Below are 23160 nucleotides of genomic sequence, written 5' to 3'. Positions count from 1 at the left end.
TCCGTGTAACCCACTCTAATTCCGTCTTTTGTCAATACCACGCTAAGCGTTCTTATCGCGCACGGGTATCAAAACATCATTATTAAATTTCAATCATATGTGATAGGAAAAACACATCATACAGAAGATTAATCTGAGCAGAACAGAACACACCTCTTACGACACTCGAGGCAAGTCCCATGATGATACTACGGAAAATCCACGGAAGATCACCGCCCAGCAACGATCCCGTCTGCAACTCCGTTAGCCTGCCCACCCCCAACAAATCCCGCAATAGTCTTCTGGAGATCCGTCCACTCGGATTCACGTGGAAGTGCCATGTCACCGATATCATAGACATACAACTTCCCGTCGCTCCCTCCGAGCGCGGCTCGCCGTCCGTCTTTTCTATCCCATTGTAACTTGTTGATAGCTCGACCAGACCCGACATTCGTGGAGACTACTGGTACCTGGAATGGAAGTGCAAGTCAGAAACAGAAGCGGAGTCCCGTGCACAGCATCAAAATTCGCCCAATCTAGATGAAACAAAAACTCACCTCCGTGTCCGTATTCAAATTCCAAACATCAAATCTCCCAGAACCATCAACCGTTCCAAATAGAGCAGGATGCGCAGGATGCCATTTCACATCATACACATAATCATCCGCCTCGTCGAAAGAGTAGATAGGAGAAATAGCATGTGCGGCAGTCGACGGTTTCGCAAGCGACTTTGCGCGCCAAAGCTTCACCGTCCAATCTACACTCGTCGTCAAAAACAGATCGGAAAAGTCTACAGGTCCCACAAGTGGATGGAAATGCAGCCCCATGACAGGCCCCGCGTGTCCTTTGTAGATATCATACTGATTTAACCCGGCTTTCGCACCCGCGCGGTCGTACCGATTGGCTTGATAGACATTGCCTTCTTCGGTCCCGACCCAAAACGTGGTCGTTTCATTATCCGGGAAGTCGAGTGTCGTGATGGCTACTTCGCCTGTTTTATTGTGACCTGCGTGAATAAGCTCTAGGGTTTCCTGAGGACAAATTCACGAGTCAGGCGTCAATTCATATCAAATACTTGGTAGAAATAGGCCTACTTGTGGTTGAGCGAGCATGTCGACAAGCCAACTACACACAGTGCCATCTGTACTGCTCGTGATCAAGTTGTGCGCGTTCTGAGTGCCGACCATTTGCATCGCATACACAGGGTGTGTATGTCCAGCAGCCGAAAGGGGCGTCTTGAGCACAGGTAGATGTTTCGACCGCGTATCCCACAGTAGAATCTGCCCCGAATACGTACCACCAAACACCAAGTTCGAGTGGAACGGGGAGAACGTGACGGAGAGGACATCAGACTTGACAAGATACCCTTCAACAAAATAAATACATGGCTTATACAGATGCTCACCGACCTGAGAGTGGAACACAAACTCGGGTCTGTCGAGTAGGTGGAGGTTCCATACTGCAACAATACCATCTGGCTCATTCAACGCGGCGGGGTTCTTGTTATACGACGCCACGCTCAACTCCGGGTACTGTATCAATCAGTCAGCAAGAATTATCATGCTTGAACGACGTCCAGACCTTGGGCGACCAATCAACATCTGTAATCGACCGATTCTTCCCGTAGCGTTCATCATAGAACGCGCAAATACGCTTGACGCGCTTTCCTTCCGAGTCATCCCTGAAATAAGTATCAACATACTGAAGCACGTCCACAAAATAAAAGGAAACATACCCATTCGCCTCCGTGCCTATAGTATAATCACGAATGTAATCATACCCATCATTCAACGCGCGCTGTAAGATCTTTGACGACTGTTCCACAAAGTCCAGGAATTCAGGTGCACTGAGTATATGCGAGCGTTCCTCTTCCGTAAGCTCTAAGTTATAACCGTCTCAGTTGCGAGTACCAAATGAAAGAGAGAAGAAAGGAAAACACACCCCGAATCTCCTGCTCAATCTCCTTCTCAAGCTGCACACTCTCCTCCTCAAGCTCCTTATCCTGCGCAATCCTCTCCGCCTCCAACTCCCGTTCGCGCATGATCTGTTGTCTGATCTCATCTTCTGATACTTGGGGCGTTTCAGTTTCGATGGCTGTCGTTTGCACTTCTTTGTTGTAGATTACACGTTCCTGGGTATGCGTGAGGTTTCAAGTTCGAGCAGAGGAGGAGGTGACGTGATTGGGGTACTTACGCGTTGTGGAAGCTCGAATAGCTCCTGCTCCACATCAATGAGATCCGGTATGAACCTCGGCGTCAACACCCTTCACACACATCAGCATCAGCATCAACACCACCGCCAGCATCAAAGACCACATACCTATCAACATGCTCCATCATCCCCACCATAGTCGTACCCATACTCACTCTGTCTCTATCGCTCCCAACATCGCTCTGCCGGCTCACTCTCCCAGAAGGTGAAAGCGCTGAGCTGTGGAGGAGATTTGTAGATGGTCGAGGTGGGGTGTTGGGTAGGGATGAGGAGGGCGTGACGTCTCCGCCTGTGTCTAAACCACTGCGGCTCCCGACGAGTTGGTTAACGAGGTCATCGACGTCACGGCGGGCTACGCTGGACGGACCAGGCTAGAGAAGATAGGATGAGTTTGAGCTTGGTAAGAGTGAAGAGAGAGTGTACAAACTTCTGTCTGCCGTCGCTCAGTTTCTGCTCGTTGTCGGTCTGCCCTGGCTTTCCGAAGTTCTGCCAGCTTGGCACGTTTAGCTTCGATCTCTGCTCTCCGCTTGTCTGACATTGATGAGATTTTAAAGGAGGTTTAGTGTCAGAGAAGACTAGGGGGTGCGAGACGCGTTATGTTAGGGAAAGACTTTAGTGATGCCAAGACGCGTTCTGAGCAGTATAAAACATCCGCGCCCTCAATTCATTAGGTCGAAAATTCACAAGTTCCACTTGGTTCGCACAATCAAACTCAAGTATGCTCGGAGAGCAAATTGCATTCAGAAACTACAGGCGTCGATATATGATACGTCTTCGTACATGCACGAATATACAAGAAACATTGGCAATGAGATAAATCGTAAAATAGACGAGAGAGATAATTCCACAAGAAACGCGCAGTCAAGTACATACAGATAAAAAGAAAGAGGAAGAAACAAATCAAGAGACCGTTACATGGTGAAGGAAAAAGAGTAGACTGAGGCTAGAATGTGTGTTTGGGACCGCGAGCGGTGGGCGGTGGCCTCGACTTCTTGGGCGGTGAAGCTCCTGGTCGTAGGGGACAGAAGGAGGCCGATAGGTTGTTGGTCGGTCGTAGGGGACCTGTGACGTCGAAGATAGCGGAGATGCTGGGCGGCGCGTAGAGATAGAGTGTGCGCGGCCGGCGATAGCCTTCAACCTCGTGGATTGCTCCAGGTCGTAGGGGACAGCGAGGGAGGCGGGTACGCGTCTTCGGCGGGATACGAGTAGTGTTGTGGATTAATTTGTACCGTTCTAGTCTGGGGGCGCCAGGGTGGATGTGAGGCCGAGCTTAGCCATGGCGTCGGCCCAGCCATCGATGAGAGCTGCTTTGTCAGCGAGGATCTCATCATGAAGTTGCTGGAGGCGGCCTAGTTGAAATGAGTAAGCGATGCGGACGTCATGAGAAGTTGCTCACCAAGGTAAGTTCGTGATCGGGCGGCGCGCAAACGAGCAGAATGCTAAGAAAGTAAGATGAACGTCATGGTTAAATTTAGTAAAGATGTCATACCTGATGTTTGCGCCGGTTGGCGATGCGCACAGTATCCGGAGGCTTTGGCGGAATGGTAATAGGCTGAGGTGGATTAGTGTTGAAAAAATGCACTGTTGATATTAATGTGGTAGACGAGTCGGTGGTTGCAAGGGGGAGTTCTGGAGTTGGGGGGGTGTCGAAATCCTTGAGGTAGTCGTCATCGTCGGCCACAAAGGTCATGTCCGAGTCAATGGAGAAGCGCTTGTGCCTCTGGATTCTTGACGGAGCGGGTGTATAGATGTCGGGTGGTGGGTTGTCGTCGAGGGTGAAATCGCCATTCAGTATCTTTTTCGTGGTTCTGTGTGAAGCAAGAACCAGGCAGGCCGTCTTGAGGCAGAAATTCGCGACTGCAGCGCCGACTGAAAGGCGGTCGCCTGCGCTGTACAGTTCCTGACGCGTGGTGTCGAAGACGGTCTGCTTGAAGAAGGTGGCGGCGAGGCAGCCGGTTATAGTGACATGGGCGACACCGTGGAAGACGTTAGAAGTGGAAATCATGTTGGCAGATGGTAATCGATGAAGAAATGAATGTAAGCGTAAAACGAGGCAAGTTGACAGGCATCGAATCACAACTCATCCCATATTTATACCCCTCCGCGGTGGCGATGCAAATTTAACGCGTCAAGTCACGTGTTTCGAAAATCAATCCTTTAAATAGCGGGTGGGGCTTCAACCCGATTCCCCGCCAATGAGAGTACCATCTTGGCTGTATACGTGGAAGGAGAAGCCTTATATGACGTTCCTAGAAAATATGATGAACTGGATGAGAATGAAGCGTGCTCTACTTTGAATATAGGCTCGAGTCAAAGTTCGATCTCGCACCGTTCAAAAGCATCTTTCAAGCCTTCTTCACGCTGTGCAGAAACCGCCAGAGTCGTGCTATTCCTCACCCGCCAACTCAGCCCTCACTGCGCTCCCCCATTCGACCTGTTCAGCGTAGGTCTCAACCGCTGGCGATGTGTGCCTGTGCCAGTGATACCTCGCACTGTATGCTCATGGATGAGCTCAAGAATGCAGTTGAAGAGGTAACTCGCCGATTTTTATGAAGTTCCTATATGAACTATGGGCCTTGTAGTCGTCCACTCGAATGGGGAAACGAACGACAGAAGCCCGGATGGGGTGTATCCGTTCCATCCAGAGGACGAGGAAATTCGAGAGGTGCGCCCCTCGATTTACGTGCTTTGAAATTAGTTTCGCCTGATCTACTAGTTAGCCTCTCATCATCAGATTTTTCCGTATTCGAACGCCCAACCACGCAATGCAGAGTCATTTGGATTAGACACAGCTGGACGGTGGATGCTTCTGCAGGCAGCACGACCCAGAGTTAGCAAGAGTACTTGGGGATGTATTTCAGCCACCTGGAAATGTCTAAACCAGCGGCATGCTGCCATTCTTTCCCTCTCATTGGGTGATTATTCGGAACATATTTGATTATGAAGACGATTTTATCCATGATCTATCACTGTATCTTGTCAACTCGTGGACTGTACCAAACCATTGAAACTAAAATCAAGCAAGCTGAAACTCACTCCCAAGCGAACCATCCCACTCTCACCAGACAAAACAAGACTCGCAGCCCTCAAACTCCCAAACGAGATCCTACATGCAGCACGGCGAAGCGTGCGTGGACATGTAACGAGCACAGGTGTAGCAGATGTACTCGGAGACATGGAAGGCATACTTGGGGAGACGCAAGGGAGACGACAGCGGGATACGTAACGGAGGTAACGGAGTCGTCTGTGGACAAGGCAGTTCAGGACCAAACATTGAAGGGTTTCGCATGAGGTTGCGGCGGATGGGCTTTGGCTTTGGCGCCTTCGGTTCCTCCATCTCCTTTGGCCCAGGTTTCGGCTTCGGCACGGTCACGAGCAAGGCAGGTGCAGAGAGTGAAACGGTTGTTGCAGCAGTCTCGACACTCGCCGTTGAAAATTGATCGTCGTTATCCAACGAGCTAGAGGAAGCCTTTGGCAATAAAAAAGTGCTCCGCCCGATTCATGTTTCTAGCCTGATACTTGCGCAGAGATGATGTAGCAATAATTCGCGTTGATGCCAAAACTGGCAGGGTCTGTCGTGCATGTGCATTTGAGGATGCGATTAACGACCACGAAGGTTCCATCATACGGGGCTTCTTCGCACGTTGAGAACGTGCTTTCTCTCCTTCGTCAGAGGAGACCTATAGGAAAGGCATGTATCCCTGGCGGAATTTAGGTTGCCAGATGGGTGAGGCTCCTTTGATTGCGGTGGTGGGTAGCGCTCGAGGTTTGGATAGAGGTGTCTTTGGCGGGGAGATTACGGATAGAGCGGGAACTTGAGGTTTTTGTTTTTGAATAGGGCATTTTAACGTTCTTCGTTGACGGTGTCCTTGGAGTAGCAGGCTGCGTAGGGACTTTCTTGATCGATCATCGTGGACGATCTACGCAGGGAGAAAGGATGGAGAGGCGTCGATGCAGAAACGGGAGTGCCAAAGGCCTAGGTGGAATTCAAATTCAAGGACACATGGTATTACCTTGCGGAGCAAGGTCATGTAGGTGTTGGGATAATATGCGAGTCAAGTGACACGAACATCATGCTGTAGACATAAACTAAACAACAATCAACTACAGAATGATAGAATTGGAAAAAAAAAGCGGAGCAAGGTCATAAGTTCGCACAACGAACCTCTAGCACTCTGAGGCATTGAGCATTGATGAGCTGGGTGTCGAGGGAGCAAGGAAATGTTCCGTTGGACGAGGCGTATGGTGAAAACCGTAATACATTTTCAAAGTCATCCCCCCCTATCGGAAGGACCGGTAACCAGTTCATTGCCCGAGTCGGTCTGATGCGGAATCAAATCTCAGGCCGGGCCGCCGCCGCATCTATTTTCGATAGTCTGATCCAAGTCTGATCATACTCTGAGTCTCTAGGTGGGTTATTTTTTTAAAATGATCAGCGAGCATTCGTCTCGCTCTCGTTTCCTTCACCCTGGACTATATAGCGACGTGTACATGTAGGCGATTTCATAACGGCGGTGGTAGTATTACCAGTCATTGCCAACTCCACTCTATCCCATCTGCCAGCTATTTTGTCGTTTCCGCAGCGACGCCGAGTACTGTTGCAGCACGGCGTAGCGGAAGCACCGTGACTGTCGCAGTGATGGCGGGGGCAGTATTGCAGCACCGTGACTGGCGCACTTATCTGGTCTCTCAAGATCTTATCGCTCAAACTCGTTCTTTACTTATTCATTCTCTTCTACTGGGTCATGCTGATACCCAATGTCACTTGGCTGGACCTATGTCTTGCTGGTATTGGAGCATACTTGGTCAAGCAGGTGTTCAACAAGAATGCCACATCATACCCCCCCGGTCCCCGTGGGTGGCCTCTCGTTGGGAATATCCAAGACATGCCTCAAATCAAGCCTTGGCTCACCTTTACAGAGTGGGGCAAGAAGTATGGTGAGTATCTCTCGTTGTCCCAAAATAACGCATTCAAATTCTGTGCTTTCTAGGTGCTATCTCGCATGTTGAGGTCCTGGGTCATCACATCATTGTGCTAAATTCAGTCAAGAGCGCGGTGGACATGTTGGACAAGAAAGGCGCTTTGTACTCTGACCGTCCCGTTCTGCCCATGGCTGGCGAACTTGTTGGCTGGAAGTCCACTTTGGTTCTTCTTCCGTATGGTAACCGCTGCCATCAGCAGCGCAAGATCATACACCAAATTATAGGCAATCGTGCCGCCTTGGAAGTCTACCACCCGATCGAGGAGATTGAATTTCACCGATTCCTGAAGCGTGTGTTTTCGAACCCCGAACAACTCCAAGCTCATATTCGACAGTATGTTGTATGAGTTCCCTTGCATAGACGAGACCTTGAATTTCTATAGCACCGCTGGTGCCATCATCCTGCGAATTTCTCATGGTTATGAGGTGAAGGAGAACAACGATCCATTTATCGACCTTGCGGACCGGGCTGTGGACCAATTCTCGCAGTGCACTGCTCCCGGCGCCTTCATGGTTGACATCATGCCATTCTGTAAGACTATAAGATTCTGAACTTTGCTTGTAACTCGTCTGATTGTTTCCAGTGGCCAACGTCCCTGAATGGTTTCCTGGTGCTGGCTTCAAACGCTTAGCCCGCGAATGGTCCAAGACTCGCGAGGATATGGTTGCCACACCCTACAAGTTCGTTAAGGATCAGATGGTAACAAACATTTATAGTTTTGCAATCACGAGTTGAACGTTTCACAGGCTGCTGGCATTGCCCCGACGTCTTTCACCTCAAATCTGTTGAAGGGCCGTGCTTTATCTGCGGAAGAGGATGATATGGTGATGTGGGCTGCTGCATCCCTATACGCTGCTGGTTCCGAAACGGTTGGCTCCCCCCTTCATATCACTATATTTTGAAACCAACGCCTGTCTCCCCAGACAGTTTCTATGATCTACTCGTTTTTCCTTGCCATGACACTGTTCCCTGATGTGCAGAAGAAGGCTCAGGCTGAAATAGACGCTGTCGTTGGTCCTGATCGTCTTCCCTCCTTTGCAGATCGCGACTCCCTCCCTTATACCGAGGCGCTTGTGAAGGAAGTCTTCCGCTGGAGTGTTGTCGCACCAATCGGTATGTGGATCTCGTTTATCGCATTCTTTAATTGCCGAGCGGTATCGATTACTCAATTGACAGGTATCCCCCATCGCGTCACCGAGGACGATATCTATGACGGGTACCACATCCCGAAAGGTTCCTTGGTAATACCTAACATTTGGTTAATACTTTTATTTTTCCGTATTCGACATATCAACCAAATTGGAAGACAGGTTCATGCTCAATGACCCGCGGACATATGGTAACCCCTCGCAATTCAACCCTGAACGCTTCTTGGACAATAACGGGAAAGATCCTGAACTCGAACCTCGCACGATCTGCTTTGGTTTTGGTAGACGGTAGGCATGGAATCGATTTTCAAGTGCAATGTTAACTTTCTGCTCTGCAGTATCTGCCCCGGTACGCCTTAAATCATGCTCAACAAACAGTATTCTGACGTTTGCTTTCATGGACAGGTCTCCACCTCGCTGATGCTTCCGTCTGGATATCCATCCGCAATGTCACTCGCAGTGTTTGATATCTCCAAGGTCGTTGAGAAGGGTGTTGAGATCACCCCTGAAGTTGACCATACACCAAGCACGATCAGGTATGTCGTGTATCTTATTGCATTCGCGGTGCTGGTTTTCATAGAGGTACTCCCAGCCACCCCAAGCCGTTCAAGTGCTCTATCAAGCCTCGTTCTACAACCGCCATTGCGCTCATTCAACAGGATGCTAACTACTAAGGGCGCAAAGATGATTCTCGTCATCTCAATCTGTCGTGCATCCCGATATTGTATATATTTTGTATCATCTTGTTGAATCAATACTCCTCGCTGTCTACATTATAGTACACACCTCCCGCCCAACAACTTGAATAAGGAGCGTCCTCGAGCCCCCCCCCCCCGTCAATGGCCGACGCCTTGACGTGTTGCAACTACCCTCAACTACTACCATCTCACACCGTTGTGAACCCCACATCCCCCTCTCAACCGTGGAGCTCCAAGTCTTGTGAACATCAGAAACATATTCAAACCTCGTAGCCTGTCCGTCAACCTGGGGGGTTCTGCCGGCACCAATGCGAAGAATGTTGTCACCGCGTGTCCCGTCGTGCTATTCCACTACATGAAGGATTTCAAGGCGTGGGGAAGTACACAAAGTGGTGATTGTACAGGACGACATAGGTGTCTCTTTGTTTGCATGTAAGCAAAGCAATGGCCGTGCACCATAGGTTGGACGCAAAAACGGAAGTTCAGCTTGCGGTAGATCATCGAACAGTGCTTCTGAACGAGCTCGTGTGCTCAGTTTCTCGAGGATGGTCTCACGGACCTTCACATACATCACTACATGATAATATTTTACTCAAGTGTATACCTTTAAAATTCTCATGGGCAATGACATGTACCAACCTGTCAACCCCCAAACTTCTAAACGTCCCTCCTTCCCGTCACCCACTTCCGGATGTCCCAATGGATTGTTTACCCCCTCGAACCCCTCCACAAGGTCAGAGACATCAATTGCCCAATATGGGCTGGCGGCGCGGAACATGTCGGGCCTGATACGCGCAGGGGATGTAAATGCGGAGAGGGGAAGATGGAAGACGGTCGCCACCTCGGCCTGAGATATTGTGAGCGAGGAAAGCGAGATGGAGGGCAAGGGATCATCTAGGGATCCGGTATCTGTTCCATAACTGCCACGTGGGTATACACAGTTAGCCTATCAGATGTGTCGGCCATCGACGGAAGAGCTGAAGAGCTCGAGTTTGCTCCTCATTGTTGCCATTGGACGGGAGGTGTCAAAAAGGTGTCAGTTGAATGAGTTATCGGGTAGCTTGTGAGTAGCATTATAATTCAATACTAAAATGAAACAGAAATATATGTACAATATCATACATGACAGATAGACGAGGAGAAAATCATCTTCGCGCCCTTAGTAGTTAGCATCCTGTTGAATGAGCGCAATGGCGGTTGTAGAACGAGGCTTAATAGAGCACTTGAACGGCTTGGGGTGGCTGGGAGTACGTCTATTAAGGACCAGTACCATGGATACCATGGATGCAATAAGATGCACGACATACCTGATCGTGCCTGATGTATGGTCAACTTCAGGGGTGATCTCAACACCCTTCTCAACGACCTTGGAGATATCAAACACTGCGAGTGACATTGCGGTGGATATCCAGACGGAAGCATCAGCGAGGTGGAGACCTGTCCATGAAAGCAAACGTCAGAATACTGTTTGTTGAGCATGATTTAAGCGTACCGGGGCAGATACTGCAGAGCAGAAAGTTAGCATTGCACTTAAAAATCGATTCCATGCCTACCGTCTACCAAAACCAAAGCAGATCGTGCGAGGTTCGAGTTCAGGATCTTTCCCGTTATTGTCCAAGAAGCGTTCAGGGTTGAATTGCGAGGGGTTACCATATGTCCGCGGGTCATTGAGCATGAACCTGTCTTCCAATTTGGTTGATATGTCGAATACGGAAAACTTAAAGCACTAACCAAATGTTAGGTATTACCAAGGAACCTTTTGGAATGTGGTACCCGTCATAGATATCGTCCTCGGTGACGCGATGGGGGACACCTGTCAATTGAGTAATCGATACCGCTCGGCAATTAAAGAATGCGATAAACGAGATCCACATACCAGTTGGTATGACAACACTCCAGCGGAAGACTTCCTTCACAAGCGCCTCGGTATAAGGGAGGGAGTCGCGATCTGCAAAGGAGGGAAGACGATCAGGACCAACGACAGCGTCTATTTCAGCCTGGGCCTTCTTCTGCACATCAGGGAACAATGTCATAGCAAGGAAAGAAGAGTAGATTGTAGAAACTGTCTGTGGAAACAGGGTGTTAGTTTCAAAATATAGTGATACGAAGGGAGGAGCCAACCGTGTCGGAACCAGCAGCGTATAGGGATGCAGCAGACCACATCACCAAATCATCCTCTTCCGCAGATAAAGTACGGCCCTTCAACAGATTCGAGGTGAAAGACGTCGGGGCAATGCCAGCAGCCTGTGAAACGTTCAACTCGTGATTGCAAAACTATAAATGTTTGTTACCATTTGATCCTTAACGAACTTGTAGGGTGTGACAACCATATCCTCGCGAGTCTTGGACCATTCGCGGGCTAAGCGTTTGAAGCCAGCACCAGGAAACCATTCAGGGACGTTGGCCACTGGAAACAATCAGACGAGTTACAAGCAAAGTTCAGAATCTTATAGTCTTACAGAATGGCATGATGTCAACCATGAAGGCGCCGGGAGCAGTGCACTGCGAGAATTGGTCCACAGCGCGCTCTGCAAGGTCGATAAATGGATCGTTGTTCTCCTTCACCTCATAACCATGAGAAATTCGCAGAATGATAGCGCCAGCGGTACTATAAGAATTCAAGGTCTCATCTACGCAATGGTAAATCATACAACATACTGTCGAACATGAGCTTGGAGTTGTTCGGGGTTCGAAAACACACGCTTCAGGAATCGGCGAGTCTCAATCTCCTCGACCGGGTGGTAGACATTCAAGGCGGCGCGATTGCCCATGATTCTGTGCATATTCTTGCGCTGCTGGCGGAAGCGGTCACCATGTGGAAGAAGAGCCAAGGAGTGTTTCCAGCCAACAAGTTCGCCAGCCATAGGCATAACAGGACGGTCAGAGTACATAGTGCCTTTCTTGTCCAACATGTCCATCGCACTCTTGACTGAATTCAGCGCAATGATGTGCTGACCCAGGACCTCGACATGCGAGATAGCACCTAGAGAGCATGGAATTGGAATGTATCAATTTGGAACAACAGGAGATACTCACCATATTTCTTGCCCCACTCTGCAATGGTGAGCCAAGGCTTAATTTGAGGTATGGCTTGGATGTTCCCAACGAGAGGCCACCCACGGGGACCGGGGGGATATGATGTGGGATTCTTGTTGAACACCTGCTTGACCAGGTATGCTCCAATACCAGCAAGACATAGGTCCAGCCAAGTGACGTTGGGAATCAACATGACCCAGTAGGAGCGAATGAATGAGTAAAGAACAAGGTCGAGTGATAAGATACCAGATAAGTACGCCAGGGCTGCGACACTCTACTAGGTGCTGGGGGCAGAACTATTTGTGGGCAATTGTGCCGGCACAACCGGCAGGAGCGCCACTTGGCAAAACTATCAAAGCGCTACAGGGTTGTGCGTACGACAGTGAAACATCATTAGAAGACACCAGCATGTCCACATCCCACTGTCCGTCGTCGTGTGAGGTTCGTTTCCATCATCCAGCAGCTACATCAATGTTGATGTCTGGCTGAGTGCTGGTGTGCATGTGTGCATGATGTCGATGAATTGACCTGCCATTAGCCGTGGCATGAGTGCTAAACATATCTGAGAAGTAGACTCGTGACCAGCCCCTCTATGAGGCAAACCGTCGATAGTGACGTCGGGAAGGCTGAGTATAGTACCGGGTTTTCTCGTCCTATCCATCCCGCAGTGTTTGGAGTGCGCTAGAGCACGTCTCGAGCGTTAGGCTGCCCCGCGGCAGTTGGAACGAAAGCTGATCACTGCCAGAGACGACGAGCGACGTTACATTGAACACGGTAGTACATGTATGATCGAATAACTTAGCAGACTAAGTCCTAAACAGGGTTTTCCGTCATGTGACGACTCCCAAGCGCGCACTATCCAAATTTAAACCCAGATTTACCATCCGTCTATCGACGGTTTGCCTGTCTAGAAGATGTATCCACGTGCCTGCATGTCATGAGCGAATGTCACTAGATCAACGGCATGTCAACTGAACGTCATTGCAATCGCTTTCGCACAAATGCTACTTACCCTCTGCGTGTTTTGTCATGCTCGCCACCTTCTCGCAGGTCTCGGGTCATAAATATCACACGTGTGCACACCCAAACTGCTTACCTTCATCTAACTCCAAATCACCAGCCCTACATATTGCTCGACATGGATGTCCAGGCTTCAGGCTCATATACGCGAGGCCCAACATGAACTATCGACTACAACTCCGGATCTCGCCGTCCACGATACCCCAGAGCCTTCCTCAAAGAAAGCTTTGATCCTTGCACGTATTCTGGATGCACAAAGTCCTACTCTCAAGCTTGTAGGCTAGCAGAGCACATGAGATCCCATACAGGAGAGGCGACGTGGTCTGGTGTGCCGTTTTACGCACACTGTTTACTAATCAGCCTTTTTTTTGGATGCTCGTTTATTGTCCTGCGGTGCGGAGCCCTGTGGTGGACACTACCTACAATATCGTGCTTTGCTAAATATGTATCTAATTTCTGCTGTATTGGCGCTATGCAATGATCCGTGCGAGTGCAGGGACGGTGGTGCCGTCTTAAGGCGTTGAATTAGTATGTTCCAAATTGGGTGCGCTCCTCCTCTCCTTTAGCCGCTTCCCTTCCTCTCTTTCTCGTTCCTTCATTCCTTCTCCTTGGGGGAGGTAACGTCTCCGACGACCTGTTCCATTCTCCTAGTGCGTGTGATGTATTTGAGTGTTGCTCTGATTCCTTTGCCCTCGCTTAGATATGAAGCTGGCGCGGTCCTACTTCCATGCTGAGGGTGTTGCGTTGTCTGGCCAATTTGGGGTAAACCAACAAGAAATGGTGGTCGGTTTCTTCGTGAACTCGGTTTTCCTGGCATACTGCTGATGGCGCTCTGGCTATGTTCAGCTAATCAGCTCAAAACAGTGTCCCTGCATCTGCACACTTGTCAAAAGTCTTATCTGCGGGAATCCTATCTTTTCAAACACATGCAAAAAGTCATATTCCCGAGTCAGAACGCCCTTATGTATGTACGGAATCAGCGACCTGCCAGAAACGGATCTGGACCCTCCAGCACCTCCATGTGCACGAGAATACGCACGGCGGGGTCAAACCGTATGTTGTGTGCTATCTCCACTATCCAAGCCATTCACACTAATGTTGTGTTCTCAGTGCACGGTAGAGGGTTGCGACGAGGTGTTTACCAAGCATCATCAGCTGCGATCTCACACCTGCCAAGCACGCGCACACCCAGGTACGAAACCTTACATGTGCACACACTCAGGATGCACCAAATCGTTCGATACGAACCAAAAAATTAAAGGTCACGTTAAAACTCCTGACGGCTCGTGCACCTTCACGTCCGTGCGCATGATGATTCATCATTCAGATAAACGTCACATGTGTGCACACCCAAATTGCTTACCTGTATTCAACACTGATACTACATATTACCCGACAAGGACGTCCCTCAGGCTCATGTACATTAGGCCCACCCTCCAATATGCATGCATCCCTCATGCAACGGACAAACCTTCGCTTTTCAGCACAATCTGCGAGTTCATCAGAATTTACACTAACAACAAGAGTTAGAAGCCGTTCTCGCAGACGTAGAACCATCAGAAGCAACAGACTTGTGTTGCAAACGTAGACGCGGCGGAGAAGTGGGCAAAGACTGTAAATGCGACGAATGCGGGAAAGAATTCAAATATGTACGATCGTCGACGGATGTTTGTTTTCAATCAATTCTAACGCCATGTACAGATGAATGCCCTCACGACGCACAACGTGATTCATCTAGGCCACAGAAATCATGTCTGCCCACATTAACGAGTCAGATAGCGCTACAACCACCAACACTGATACTAATTATCCGGACAATGAACTGGCAGACTCAGCAGCGCACTTAAGAATCGATCGCATCACCTGTAGTTGGGCTACTGGGCAGACGGCGCTAGCAGGCGCGCTGGTTTTTTTTTCGTCATTTTTCGCTCTGCATCGTGTCTCTTCTGTATCAATGTATATCCCTGTGTAGCATTACCTATCATCCAATTCATGTGTTTCACTGTCTATCAATGTGGCTCAACTGCGAATGTAAAAACTACCTGGAATATTAATGAGATCGAACGCGCATCGATCTGTATCGATAAAATCGACAGTCTCCTTTCTCACGATATACATTGACCTCTATTGACTTAGAGAAAATTAGAACGATTGGTTGGGTAGCAAGTTAATCTTACCCTTCTTTTTTGGCTTCTCTACGTCCTCGCCTTCCACAACCGCTTCTCGTTTTTCCTGTGTCATGACTTTCCGCACAATTGTCTCCCACATCACGTCGTTAATCCCCTTCGCCTTCCAAAGTTGTTCTCGCAAGTTCTCTACCTCAACTTCAAGTCTAGCAACGCGTGCACTCGATGCTTCCGAGGTGCTAATCGCGTCCGGTTGCACGAAAAACGCGTAATCTCGTTGGAATTCGGCTTCGGGGTAATCGTAAGCGCTTGGTATGCCTCCAGGGGTCTTATGGGGGCGAATATCAACATAAGCAGAGTACCCATTACAGCAGAAGAAAAATGTACCTCGTCCTGCACGGGAAGCATCATTGTCACTTCAGTGCGCCTCCCTTAACTTTGAATCTTTTATGCGGTGGAACGGCACGACAGGGCGCATAGGAATGATATCTTTCGCATCGGCGGAACTTCCAAGACCGAGGGACAGGCTGATGTGTCCGACAAGGTCAGGCGGTTTGAGCATGGTCGCGAGATGGGATATTGACATGCCCTTGTGCGTCGAGATGATCCGAAGGAGCTGGTGGGAGGCAATGTCGTAGATGTGGATGAGCCCCGTGGAAGTGCCCACAAGAAGAAGCGAGCTGGTGAGGGAGATGATGAGAACTGTTATTGGTTGGCTGTGTTCGAGACCCGTCAGGTAGCTATCCGCATCAAGGAACGTAGAAGAAAGTCGTACCCGACTGTTATGAGACACTTTCGACTATTGCTGTCCTCGTCGGCGACACGGATGAGATCACTGACGCCTGCGCCTCCGACAGCTTCGATTGTCTGACCAGCGTGTTTTTCGGTTCGCTGGCGGAAAAGGTTGACTTGGTATATGGAGCCATCCAGTGAAGCAGCGAAAAATAAGTGTTCGGTAATATCCCAAACCATTGATGATATGGGTTTAGGGAAGTAGAAGGTAGTCAACAGCGACTGAGAAGACAGATCCCAGAGCTGTATATCGAAGGTGAACAAAAAGTAGCCGTAGCTAGAAAGACCACCTTGACAGTATGATCGAGGGACGCGGTGAGCACGCGACAAGTAGGGAATGCGCCGAGGCCGCAAACGATGTCTTTTACTGGTAAGGTGTGATCTGATAGCGTGCAATATGGGGTCGGAAGCTCGTTTTGCGTGTCTTCATCGACGATTCTACATTGCTGTCAACAGTGCAACAGCGACAAAAAAAAATCGAAACAGACCTTGCCACGGACCAAATGCTAACACCAGAATCTTCACTACCTGAAATAAGAGCAGCACCGTCATGGGTGAATGTGAGGACATTGATGCGGCGATAGTGGGCGTCCCAGGAGTTGTACAAGATGCCTGATGCGACCTGCCATCAAAATTCGAGTCGAGACCTGACATATTATATCTTGTGATGCGCCTCCCAGAGATATATTCGGCCTTGGGTCGTCCCTCCCGCGCAGAAAGTTCCCGAATTATCCACCGTGAGGCACGAAGGCCTTTCAGGAAGGATTATTTTAAAGGCGAGTTGGTGCTAAGACACATTAAGAACGGTGAAGGCTGTATTAGAAACACAATACCTACTTTTTGGAAGTTGTAGACGTTTAGGATTGATTTCTCGTGCTGTGCCGCAAGTATGAATCCTCCTTGGCCATCGCGCGTTTCGACGAATGATATGCAGTGTGGTCCAGAATTTGATTGTTTGAAGGAAGCAAGCGAGGTACCGGTCTGGACGTCATGTAGAACGATTGCGCCTGAACCAGAGCTAGAGGCCTGGGGTGCAGCAGCACATAAGACGACTTCCTGCATGAGATCGATGTCCCCCGGAAAAGGCAAATATCACTCATGAAAGTTCGGAGGCAATGGAATCATAGCTGCCGCGAATTGAACGGTTCATTTGAACCAGATCGAAACGAGGTCGTATACAGCCATCAGTCTTTTTTGTTGGAAGTTACGTGTGATATCGGTAGCCCCGTCACAGTTCACTCCTCAACTCCTCTGCAAAAAAAATCAGGTATAAATGACAATGACATAGTACTGGAAGACTCCTCTCATGTGTTCAAGTCAATACCCGCGCAGACTCCGCAGAGAGCGTGAGGACCGAATTACAACATACGCTTTCTGCGTGAAAAGTGACCGAATTAAGGCAGCAAAAAATGATTCGGATACCGGGAGTCGAACCCGGGGCCGCTGTGTGAAAGACAGCAATGTTAACCGTTACACCATATCCGACTTGTTAGAGGTCTCCAGCGTTGCATTGACATTGCGCTAGCGCACCCCCAGCGCGTCTGAAGCAAAGACTTAACCTTGATACTATAGTATCAATGCACACCCAATCAAAAATAAATAAACGCGCTTGGCATTTACTTCAATTGTAAGACGATACATAACATACACAAAAGCAACCTCCTCCCACCCCTTCCCCGTACACGCTCACCACATAAACCCAACAAGTTAAGTTCCATCAACAAACTGTTGGTTTGGCGTTACATCGCTGGAAGACCGGAATCAGCTACCCATGAATAAGTCCATCCTGATTCTCTCCCTCTAGCTTTAAGAAACTACAGCCGCAAGACGCCAAGAATAAGATTCTATACCGTGTTGTGTTCTTGGTTCTCTTGACCCAGGCTTGAAGACTGTTGTGACTGTGGTGAGAAGAAATAGGCCCGAGGAAAGGCGGGGAGCGGAGTAGTCGCTGCGATATATAAGTTATCTCTCCTCCTTCTATGGTATAGAATCCAGGTGAGATCGAGCGGACAAGATGAAGATGACATGTGAATAAGACGGAAAAGACGGACAGGCGTTGCAGGGAGCGATGCAGGAGAGGAATAAGAACGGCAAGGAAGGAAGATGTTGGAGGTGCGATATGGAGCGGAAAGGGAGATGCGCTAGTGTGCAGGAGGCGAACTATATTGCACCCTTGATCCCAACTTTGCGGTATTTGTCCTCGTAAACCTGTGCCAACTGTGGTGCGGCAGATTTACACTCAACCGTCTTGTCCCGATCGGGGGCGTTCGGGTTGGTGAAAAAGGCGGAACCATGTGTTTCTATGAACTTGAGTGTGTCTGACACTGTTTCAAAGCCGAGCTCATTCTGGATGAAGCACACTGTTATTGTGCGGTATCTGATGGAGATGAGTAAGATAAGGTTATCTTTATATGGAGACAATGGACACTCACGCTTTTGTCATAGTCATCAGTGCCCTGGTCCTCTCCCGATCAATGAAATAATCCATAATATACGCCCCCATGTTTGGTGCATTCAAATACATTTCAAACAAGGCATGGTAGTTGCCCATGGAGATAGCGCGCTGGACCCGAAGTGCATGCAGCACTGCGGGATCCCTTTTCTGTCGTGGTGTCAGCGTACCTACGTAGAGATTAAGCTCTACGCAGTGAAGCGGGAATACAAGTATGAGTCATATCCTGAACTGACAAAAGGGGAAGAAGGGGCACACCGCTTTTATTCCGTCCATGCAAGAGCATGAGAATGCGATAGGCAGTAAATTCTTCGTGTTTGCCTGGTATGCCGAGGTCGTATAAATTCTTAAGTGTTGCCTGACATTGGTTATATTCTACCATGTCCGACTGCAGCAGCAGATCAGCTGTAAGCCGCATATGAAATCCAGCACCTACGCTTTCAAGTGCCATACGTGCGTGGATCTCGTATACCTGTACTGTAAACTCATTTTTTATCCGTTGCACCTACCAAGAGGGGCACGTGTCAACATGAAATATATAAGTGATGGATAACGCACGGTGAGATCTTGCCGCAGGCTCTTGAACTGATTACATATCCAGTTGTATGACACCTTTTCCTTCCAGCGTTTCTTGAGTTCAATGAGTGTCTGTTGTAGAACCGAGTACGGGCGAATTGTCTCTGATTTTGGCTCCTGTGCGACAGTCAGAAAGGGAAAAATGATTGTATCGAGTGATGTCATACTGAGGTAAGACGCAGATAATCCTTAAATAACTCCTGGTTCGTCCCGACGATTGTATACTTATCCCAGTCTAGCACGTTCTAAGGAATAACATAAGCATTCTCGTTGACTGCGAGAGAAAATGGACGAACGGGATCGCCTCAGGATCGTCAGCATTAGTACCAAAGGCGCTTGGCGAATCGGAACGCGATATCCGGTTGAAGAGGTGAGCATTCTGATTATTAGCCTGGAGAGAGGCCTGACCGCGCATACTCTTCTGTCGCTCTATATCATGTTCCCGCTGAAAACGTTCGGCTCGGCGATTAAGAGCCGCCTGATCCCCGAAGTCGAGGTTGGCATCATTGCGCTTCTGCGCCGCAGCTTTCTTCGCTTTCTTGCTCATAGGTGGAGTATCATTCCTATAGAGCATCAGTGGGCCATGGCAACCCTAGAAACGTGTGACACCGACATTTTGCGTTTGAGGGAGTTGAGCACCGGGGGAGCTTTGGGCATCAGACTGGATATTGCAAGTCACTGAAATCTGTAACTCAGCGTGCGACGAACTCAGACCGCACCTTTTTAATTGTACACCAGCCCAGTCGGTTGTCCATAGAGTCTTTTCAGCGAAAGCGTTAGCAATTGACTCTCTCAGCTCAGCCTGAGCCTCTGCCCTATTAGCATCTGTCATTTGCCCCAGACATCGTGCTACCCATTCTCTGATCCACCGACCTCAGCTTCACTAGCTTAAAGTGAAAAGATGGGCGCTTACTTAAGTGGTGGAGGCCATGACTCGGACGACATGGTGATTTAGTGATAGACTTTTGGTGTGCTTTATACTCCAATATTTGGGTGAGGGCTGTCGTTGGTAGTGGCGTGTGATATAAATCGGTGAAAGGAAAGTTTGAGCAGGTTGCGAGAAGAAAGGATCACAATCCTAAACGAAGTAGCCAGCATGTCCATCCCGAGTTTCCCACGGTCGTCGATAGTACAGCGTCTTTCTCATATGCCTTCGCGCGCTCAGAGACCTCGGTAAGGCAGGAAAGTTCACACACAAAAACTCTCGCGATTGAAAAGTAGTCTCATTAGAAGATGCAACAAAAATGGTAGCATCTGATGGCCGTAAGAGTCTATGGGATACTTGACCCGACCTATGTACACAAGCTCTCTAATGGTTCAAATCCTTAGGCGGGTTGTAGACTATGAATTCGCTATCAAAACCTGCTAGCAGCATCAATGAGGTTAAGAACTTACAGATTTTCCTGTTCTTGATCACAGTCCACTTGAACCGCTTCACCCCGATGGAGACAGCGAATAGCGCAGAGAAAAGGATAACAGCTTTGATACCCATCTTCTTCCGCTCATCGTGCTCGGGCTCGGCTGCCCAGTTTAAGAAGGTGACAACATCCTTGGCCATCTGAGAGGTTGTGGCAGGGGTACCTATCACGACCTTCAATACAGGGCCAGCCCAGCTTACCAAAGAAGAACGTACCATCGTCATACTCGACGAGATTGTCCCACAGGACACGCGCCATGGAGATGGCACCACCAGGGAAGTAAGGGTTGTAGTTCATTCCCTCGCGAATTTCAACACCAGCAGGAGGGTCGATATAACCCGTCAGTAGGGAGAACACGTAATCCTGGTTGACGAAGCGACACATGAGCGAATTTCCTCATTGTAACGACAATTCAAACCACTTACCGCACCACCATGACGAGCCTTGATGATTAAGCTTAGGTCGGGAGGAAGGGCACCACCGTTACCGGCCCGAGCAGCCTCTTCATTGGGGTATGGGGAAGGGATGTAGTCGGAGAGCTTTCCGGGACGCTGGAACATCTCGCCTTTATCATCTGGGCCGTCCGTGTACTCTACGTCCTCAGCGAGTAAACGCGTTTCGTCGGCACCATGAGACACGCCAACAAGGTTGCGCCAGGCAATGCGGTCGAGCGAGTGACACGCGGCACAAACCTCACGATAGACCTGGAACCCGCGACGGATGCTGGGGTACGAGTGTCATAGAAGAAACTTCACGGTAGTTAACGCGGACATACCTAGAGTGGTCAAAGCTGTCGAATAAGCCCTTGTGGGACCAAGGATATGCAGCAGGATGGAGACCGTCGTCGGCTAGCGAATTTGCATGCACCTCGCCAATGAAGGGGAGGGAGCCGTATATATGGGTATACCATGCTATCGAGCCGGCAGAGAACAGGGTAGCGGAAATGAGTGACGCGCGAGATGTGAACAACGACTGCAGTTAAAAACGAGTGGGTTCTTTGAGAAACATTCCAAGACGCATAGAGAACGAACCTCAAGTGTAGCTGAGGACGCTGAACTGGATGAAGTAAATCGGACCTGCTGTCGGAGGTTGAGCAGGCAAACTTCGGGTTAGTTTTTGAGAAGTAGAACTGACCGACGTAGCGCGCGTCCTGAAGGCACTGAAGGTAGAACGAGATGCGCCCAGTGCAGACTGGTTCTTGAGCGCGGCCACGGGCAGCCTCGACAACATTTTGGTTTCAAGTCCTCAAGATTTTCGAGAAGCGGAAAGGCTTGAAGTGGTGACACTGCCAATGTCACGCATCACACATATCAGTCACGGAACGAACCGGAGGCTAGCCAGCAATACCGTAGTTCCCGATCCTCCAATACAATCACCTGGATTTCACAGCCTTTCGCGCCTTTCTCCAAACATGCAAAAATTGGGAAGCTTAAGGGTTATATATATGATATATATCTTTGACGAATAATTTTACAAAAAAATCACAATGTCGCAGGCACAAGTCATTCAAACACGATACTATTACGAAGTACGGTATCGTAGTCCAACGAATAGAAATCAGGATGACTGATGATCAAATCGTAAAAGAGAGAAAGTAAAGGTTCGTCACGGTGTCCATTGTAATATAAAGACATCCGGCCAGCATATACGACGTGATCGTGAGCAGTTTCTCATCAACTGGGTAATATTGCACGTGCCAGCGGACAGTAGCCTCTGATGCAATTCCCAAGTCTTACAATAGACAGTCGCAAAGTGCCTCTGTTGGGGTGAAATTTTAGTATGCCGTTGATTTGCCAAGAGTTCGGAAAACACCCACCCTCAGCACAGCAGCAAAGACATGCACCAGCAAGACAAGCCAAGCAACCAGTGCCCCCACCAGCACCACTGGACTGAGCGGGTTGTTGTCTGCGAAAATTTTCAGCCTCATGTTAGGGCGCAGTTCAGGCGCATGCAGGGTTAAGTGAGGATACTGACACGTAAACTGTCTGTGGTGGCGGCTGAGGTTGGTACCCGGGTCCGCCATAAGGTTGACCGTAAGGCTGGCCTCCGTACGATTGTTGGGGTTGTTGAGGGTAGTAACCCCCCTGTCCTGGCGGTGGACCTATAGTCCTTGAATCAGGTTTCAAACATCAAAACATCATAAGATGTGACCAACCTTGAGGCGGGTAGTATTGTTGTTGCTGGCCGCCGCCGTAGTAATCCTTGTTGGCCATCTTTCAATAGAGGAAACCGTTAATTAACGTTGACAATGAGAAGGAGAGAGTATGTGGAACCCGTTGTCGCTTTGCACAGACTTATCTCGTGCACTTTTCTCACGCTGCACGAGGCATGTCATGGCGGTGTCCAACTCCCATGGCCGCAGCGGTACAAATGTTAATGGCCCGCAGCATGCATGGCCACCGGCTGGCCTGTGCAGCAAAGCCATAATCCGACCGCAGTCGCATGTGAGCAAAAATAACTTATGAACTACCAATCTTATTATTTGCTACGCATTGCAGCTACTGGGTCTCCGAGCAATGTCACGGTGTGATCGATCATCACCACTGCGGCGCCGTCTAACCATCGCTGGACCGGAAATGAATCCCTGCAGGCGTACTAGAATATTTGGATGATCTCTCTCATCGTCGGCCGCAGTTATACTTTAGGCGAAATTTCACCATCACATGGTGGCATTAGATCGACGATGACACTGAGGCGCTCGACCTGTCAATGACTCAACGT

At 49.2% G+C, this 23160-nt stretch overlaps 8 protein-coding genes and 1 non-coding gene across 9 annotated transcripts; 2 read left to right on the top strand and 7 right to left on the bottom strand.

Moving 5' to 3' along the window:
* Positions 1-84: 84 nt before the first annotated feature.
* DFJ58DRAFT_754850 (WD40-repeat-containing domain protein) lies at positions 85-2836 on the bottom strand. Its single transcript, XM_041388026.1, has 10 exons — positions 2618-2836; positions 2299-2561; positions 2173-2242; positions 1921-2110; positions 1715-1859; positions 1561-1660; positions 1389-1511; positions 1074-1331; positions 537-1010; positions 85-449 (listed from the first exon to the last, which is right to left on the bottom strand). Exons 1-10 carry the CDS (start codon positions 2726-2728, stop codon positions 210-212), a joined length of 1974 nt encoding a protein of 657 aa, XP_041250860.1. The 5' UTR covers positions 2729-2836; the 3' UTR covers positions 85-209.
* Positions 2837-2934: 98 nt separating this feature from the next.
* DFJ58DRAFT_909793 (uncharacterized protein) lies at positions 2935-4195 on the bottom strand (the record flags this gene model as incomplete). The annotated part of the gene is made up of 4 exons (XM_041395151.1): positions 2935-3213; positions 3358-3539; positions 3587-3629; positions 3680-4195. The coding sequence occupies 3 exons, from the start codon at positions 4193-4195 to the stop codon at positions 3424-3426; spliced, it is 675 nt and encodes a 224-aa protein (XP_041250859.1). The 3' UTR covers positions 2935-3213; positions 3358-3423.
* Positions 4196-6556: 2361 nt separating this feature from the next.
* DFJ58DRAFT_740786 (cytochrome P450) lies at positions 6557-9097 on the top strand. Its single transcript, XM_041387104.1, has 11 exons — positions 6557-7128; positions 7182-7506; positions 7556-7704; positions 7757-7872; positions 7920-8042; positions 8097-8286; positions 8350-8431; positions 8484-8602; positions 8660-8670; positions 8727-8857; positions 8914-9097. Exons 1-11 carry the CDS (start codon positions 6936-6938, stop codon positions 8993-8995), a joined length of 1521 nt encoding a protein of 506 aa, XP_041250858.1. The 5' UTR covers positions 6557-6935; the 3' UTR covers positions 8996-9097.
* Positions 9098-10178: 1081 nt separating this feature from the next.
* DFJ58DRAFT_649695 (cytochrome P450) lies at positions 10179-12248 on the bottom strand (the record flags this gene model as incomplete). Its single annotated transcript, XM_041381536.1, has 11 exons — positions 10179-10260; positions 10327-10456; positions 10485-10522; positions 10573-10698; positions 10751-10832; positions 10896-11085; positions 11141-11263; positions 11311-11426; positions 11479-11627; positions 11678-12002; positions 12056-12248. The coding sequence occupies 11 exons, from the start codon at positions 12246-12248 to the stop codon at positions 10179-10181; spliced, it is 1554 nt and encodes a 517-aa protein (XP_041250857.1).
* A 1958-nt stretch (positions 12249-14206) lies between these two features.
* On the top strand, positions 14207-14696 carry DFJ58DRAFT_754809 (uncharacterized protein). Its single transcript, XM_041388025.1, has one exon. The coding sequence runs from the start codon at positions 14282-14284 to the stop codon at positions 14603-14605; it is 324 nt and encodes a 107-aa protein (XP_041250856.1). The 5' UTR covers positions 14207-14281; the 3' UTR covers positions 14606-14696.
* A 521-nt stretch (positions 14697-15217) lies between these two features.
* DFJ58DRAFT_712798 (WD40-repeat-containing domain protein) lies at positions 15218-17055 on the bottom strand (the record flags this gene model as incomplete). Its single annotated transcript, XM_041383887.1, has 7 exons — positions 15218-15509; positions 15639-15917; positions 15977-16236; positions 16284-16431; positions 16482-16615; positions 16667-16780; positions 16831-17055. The coding sequence occupies 7 exons, from the start codon at positions 17053-17055 to the stop codon at positions 15218-15220; spliced, it is 1452 nt and encodes a 483-aa protein (XP_041250855.1).
* A 351-nt stretch (positions 17056-17406) lies between these two features.
* DFJ58DRAFT_t16 lies at positions 17407-17478 on the bottom strand. The gene has a single exon. It is a non-coding gene; the product is annotated as a tRNA-Glu (tRNA).
* Positions 17479-18153: 675 nt separating this feature from the next.
* Positions 18154-19966, bottom strand: DFJ58DRAFT_649531 (SAC3/GANP/Nin1/mts3/eIF-3 p25 family-domain-containing protein; the record flags this gene model as incomplete). Its single annotated transcript, XM_041381531.1, has 10 exons — positions 18154-18370; positions 18426-18633; positions 18704-18833; positions 18882-18950; positions 19004-19138; positions 19189-19266; positions 19314-19584; positions 19635-19682; positions 19714-19881; positions 19935-19966. The coding sequence occupies 10 exons, from the start codon at positions 19964-19966 to the stop codon at positions 18154-18156; spliced, it is 1356 nt and encodes a 451-aa protein (XP_041250854.1).
* Positions 19967-20225: 259 nt separating this feature from the next.
* On the bottom strand, positions 20226-21732 carry DFJ58DRAFT_754790 (cytochrome c1, component of the mitochondrial respiratory chain). Its single transcript, XM_041388024.1, has 7 exons — positions 21574-21732; positions 21471-21518; positions 21215-21411; positions 20865-21162; positions 20655-20802; positions 20417-20602; positions 20226-20362 (listed from the first exon to the last, which is right to left on the bottom strand). Exons 1-7 carry the CDS (start codon positions 21667-21669, stop codon positions 20331-20333), a joined length of 1005 nt encoding a protein of 334 aa, XP_041250853.1. The 5' UTR covers positions 21670-21732; the 3' UTR covers positions 20226-20330.
* Positions 21733-23160: the final 1428 nt, after the last annotated feature.

Source organism: Suillus subalutaceus (genome assembly GCF_016647625.1).
Source record: "Suillus subalutaceus strain FC151 chromosome Unknown DFJ58scaffold_2, whole genome shotgun sequence".
NCBI classification, from domain to species: Eukaryota; Fungi; Basidiomycota; class Agaricomycetes; order Boletales; family Suillaceae; genus Suillus; species Suillus subalutaceus.
Note: the sequence above shows the minus strand (reverse complement) of the source record. Positions and strands in the feature narration are given on the sequence as shown.

Coding starts and splice junctions, on each gene's coding strand:
- DFJ58DRAFT_754809 (XM_041388025.1), top strand. CDS start 14,282: ATGTGCACACACTCAGGATGCACCAAATCGTTCGATACGAACCAAAAA.
- DFJ58DRAFT_754850 (XM_041388026.1), bottom strand. CDS start 2,728: ATGTCAGACAAGCGGAGAGCAGAGATCGAAGCTAAACGTGCCAAGCTG. Junction 2,111..2,172: donor TATTCGAGCTTCCACAACGC/GTAAGTACCCCA, acceptor ACGCATACCCAG/GAACGTGTAATCTACAACAA. Junction 1,512..1,560: donor ATGTTGATTGGTCGCCCAAG/GTCTGGACGTCG, acceptor TGATTGATACAG/TACCCGGAGTTGAGCGTGGC.
- DFJ58DRAFT_740786 (XM_041387104.1), top strand. CDS start 6,936: ATGCTGATACCCAATGTCACTTGGCTGGACCTATGTCTTGCTGGTATT. Junction 8,287..8,349: donor GAGTGTTGTCGCACCAATCG/GTATGTGGATCT, acceptor CTCAATTGACAG/GTATCCCCCATCGCGTCACC. Junction 8,432..8,483: donor TTGGTAATACCTAACATTTG/GTTAATACTTTT, acceptor ATTGGAAGACAG/GTTCATGCTCAATGACCCGC.
- DFJ58DRAFT_754790 (XM_041388024.1), bottom strand. CDS start 21,669: ATGTTGTCGAGGCTGCCCGTGGCCGCGCTCAAGAACCAGTCTGCACTG. Junction 20,803..20,864: donor AGGCTCGTCATGGTGGTGCG/GTAAGTGGTTTG, acceptor TTCGTCAACCAG/GATTACGTGTTCTCCCTACT. Junction 20,603..20,654: donor TCTCGTCGAGTATGACGATG/GTACGTTCTTCT, acceptor AGGTCGTGATAG/GTACCCCTGCCACAACCTCT.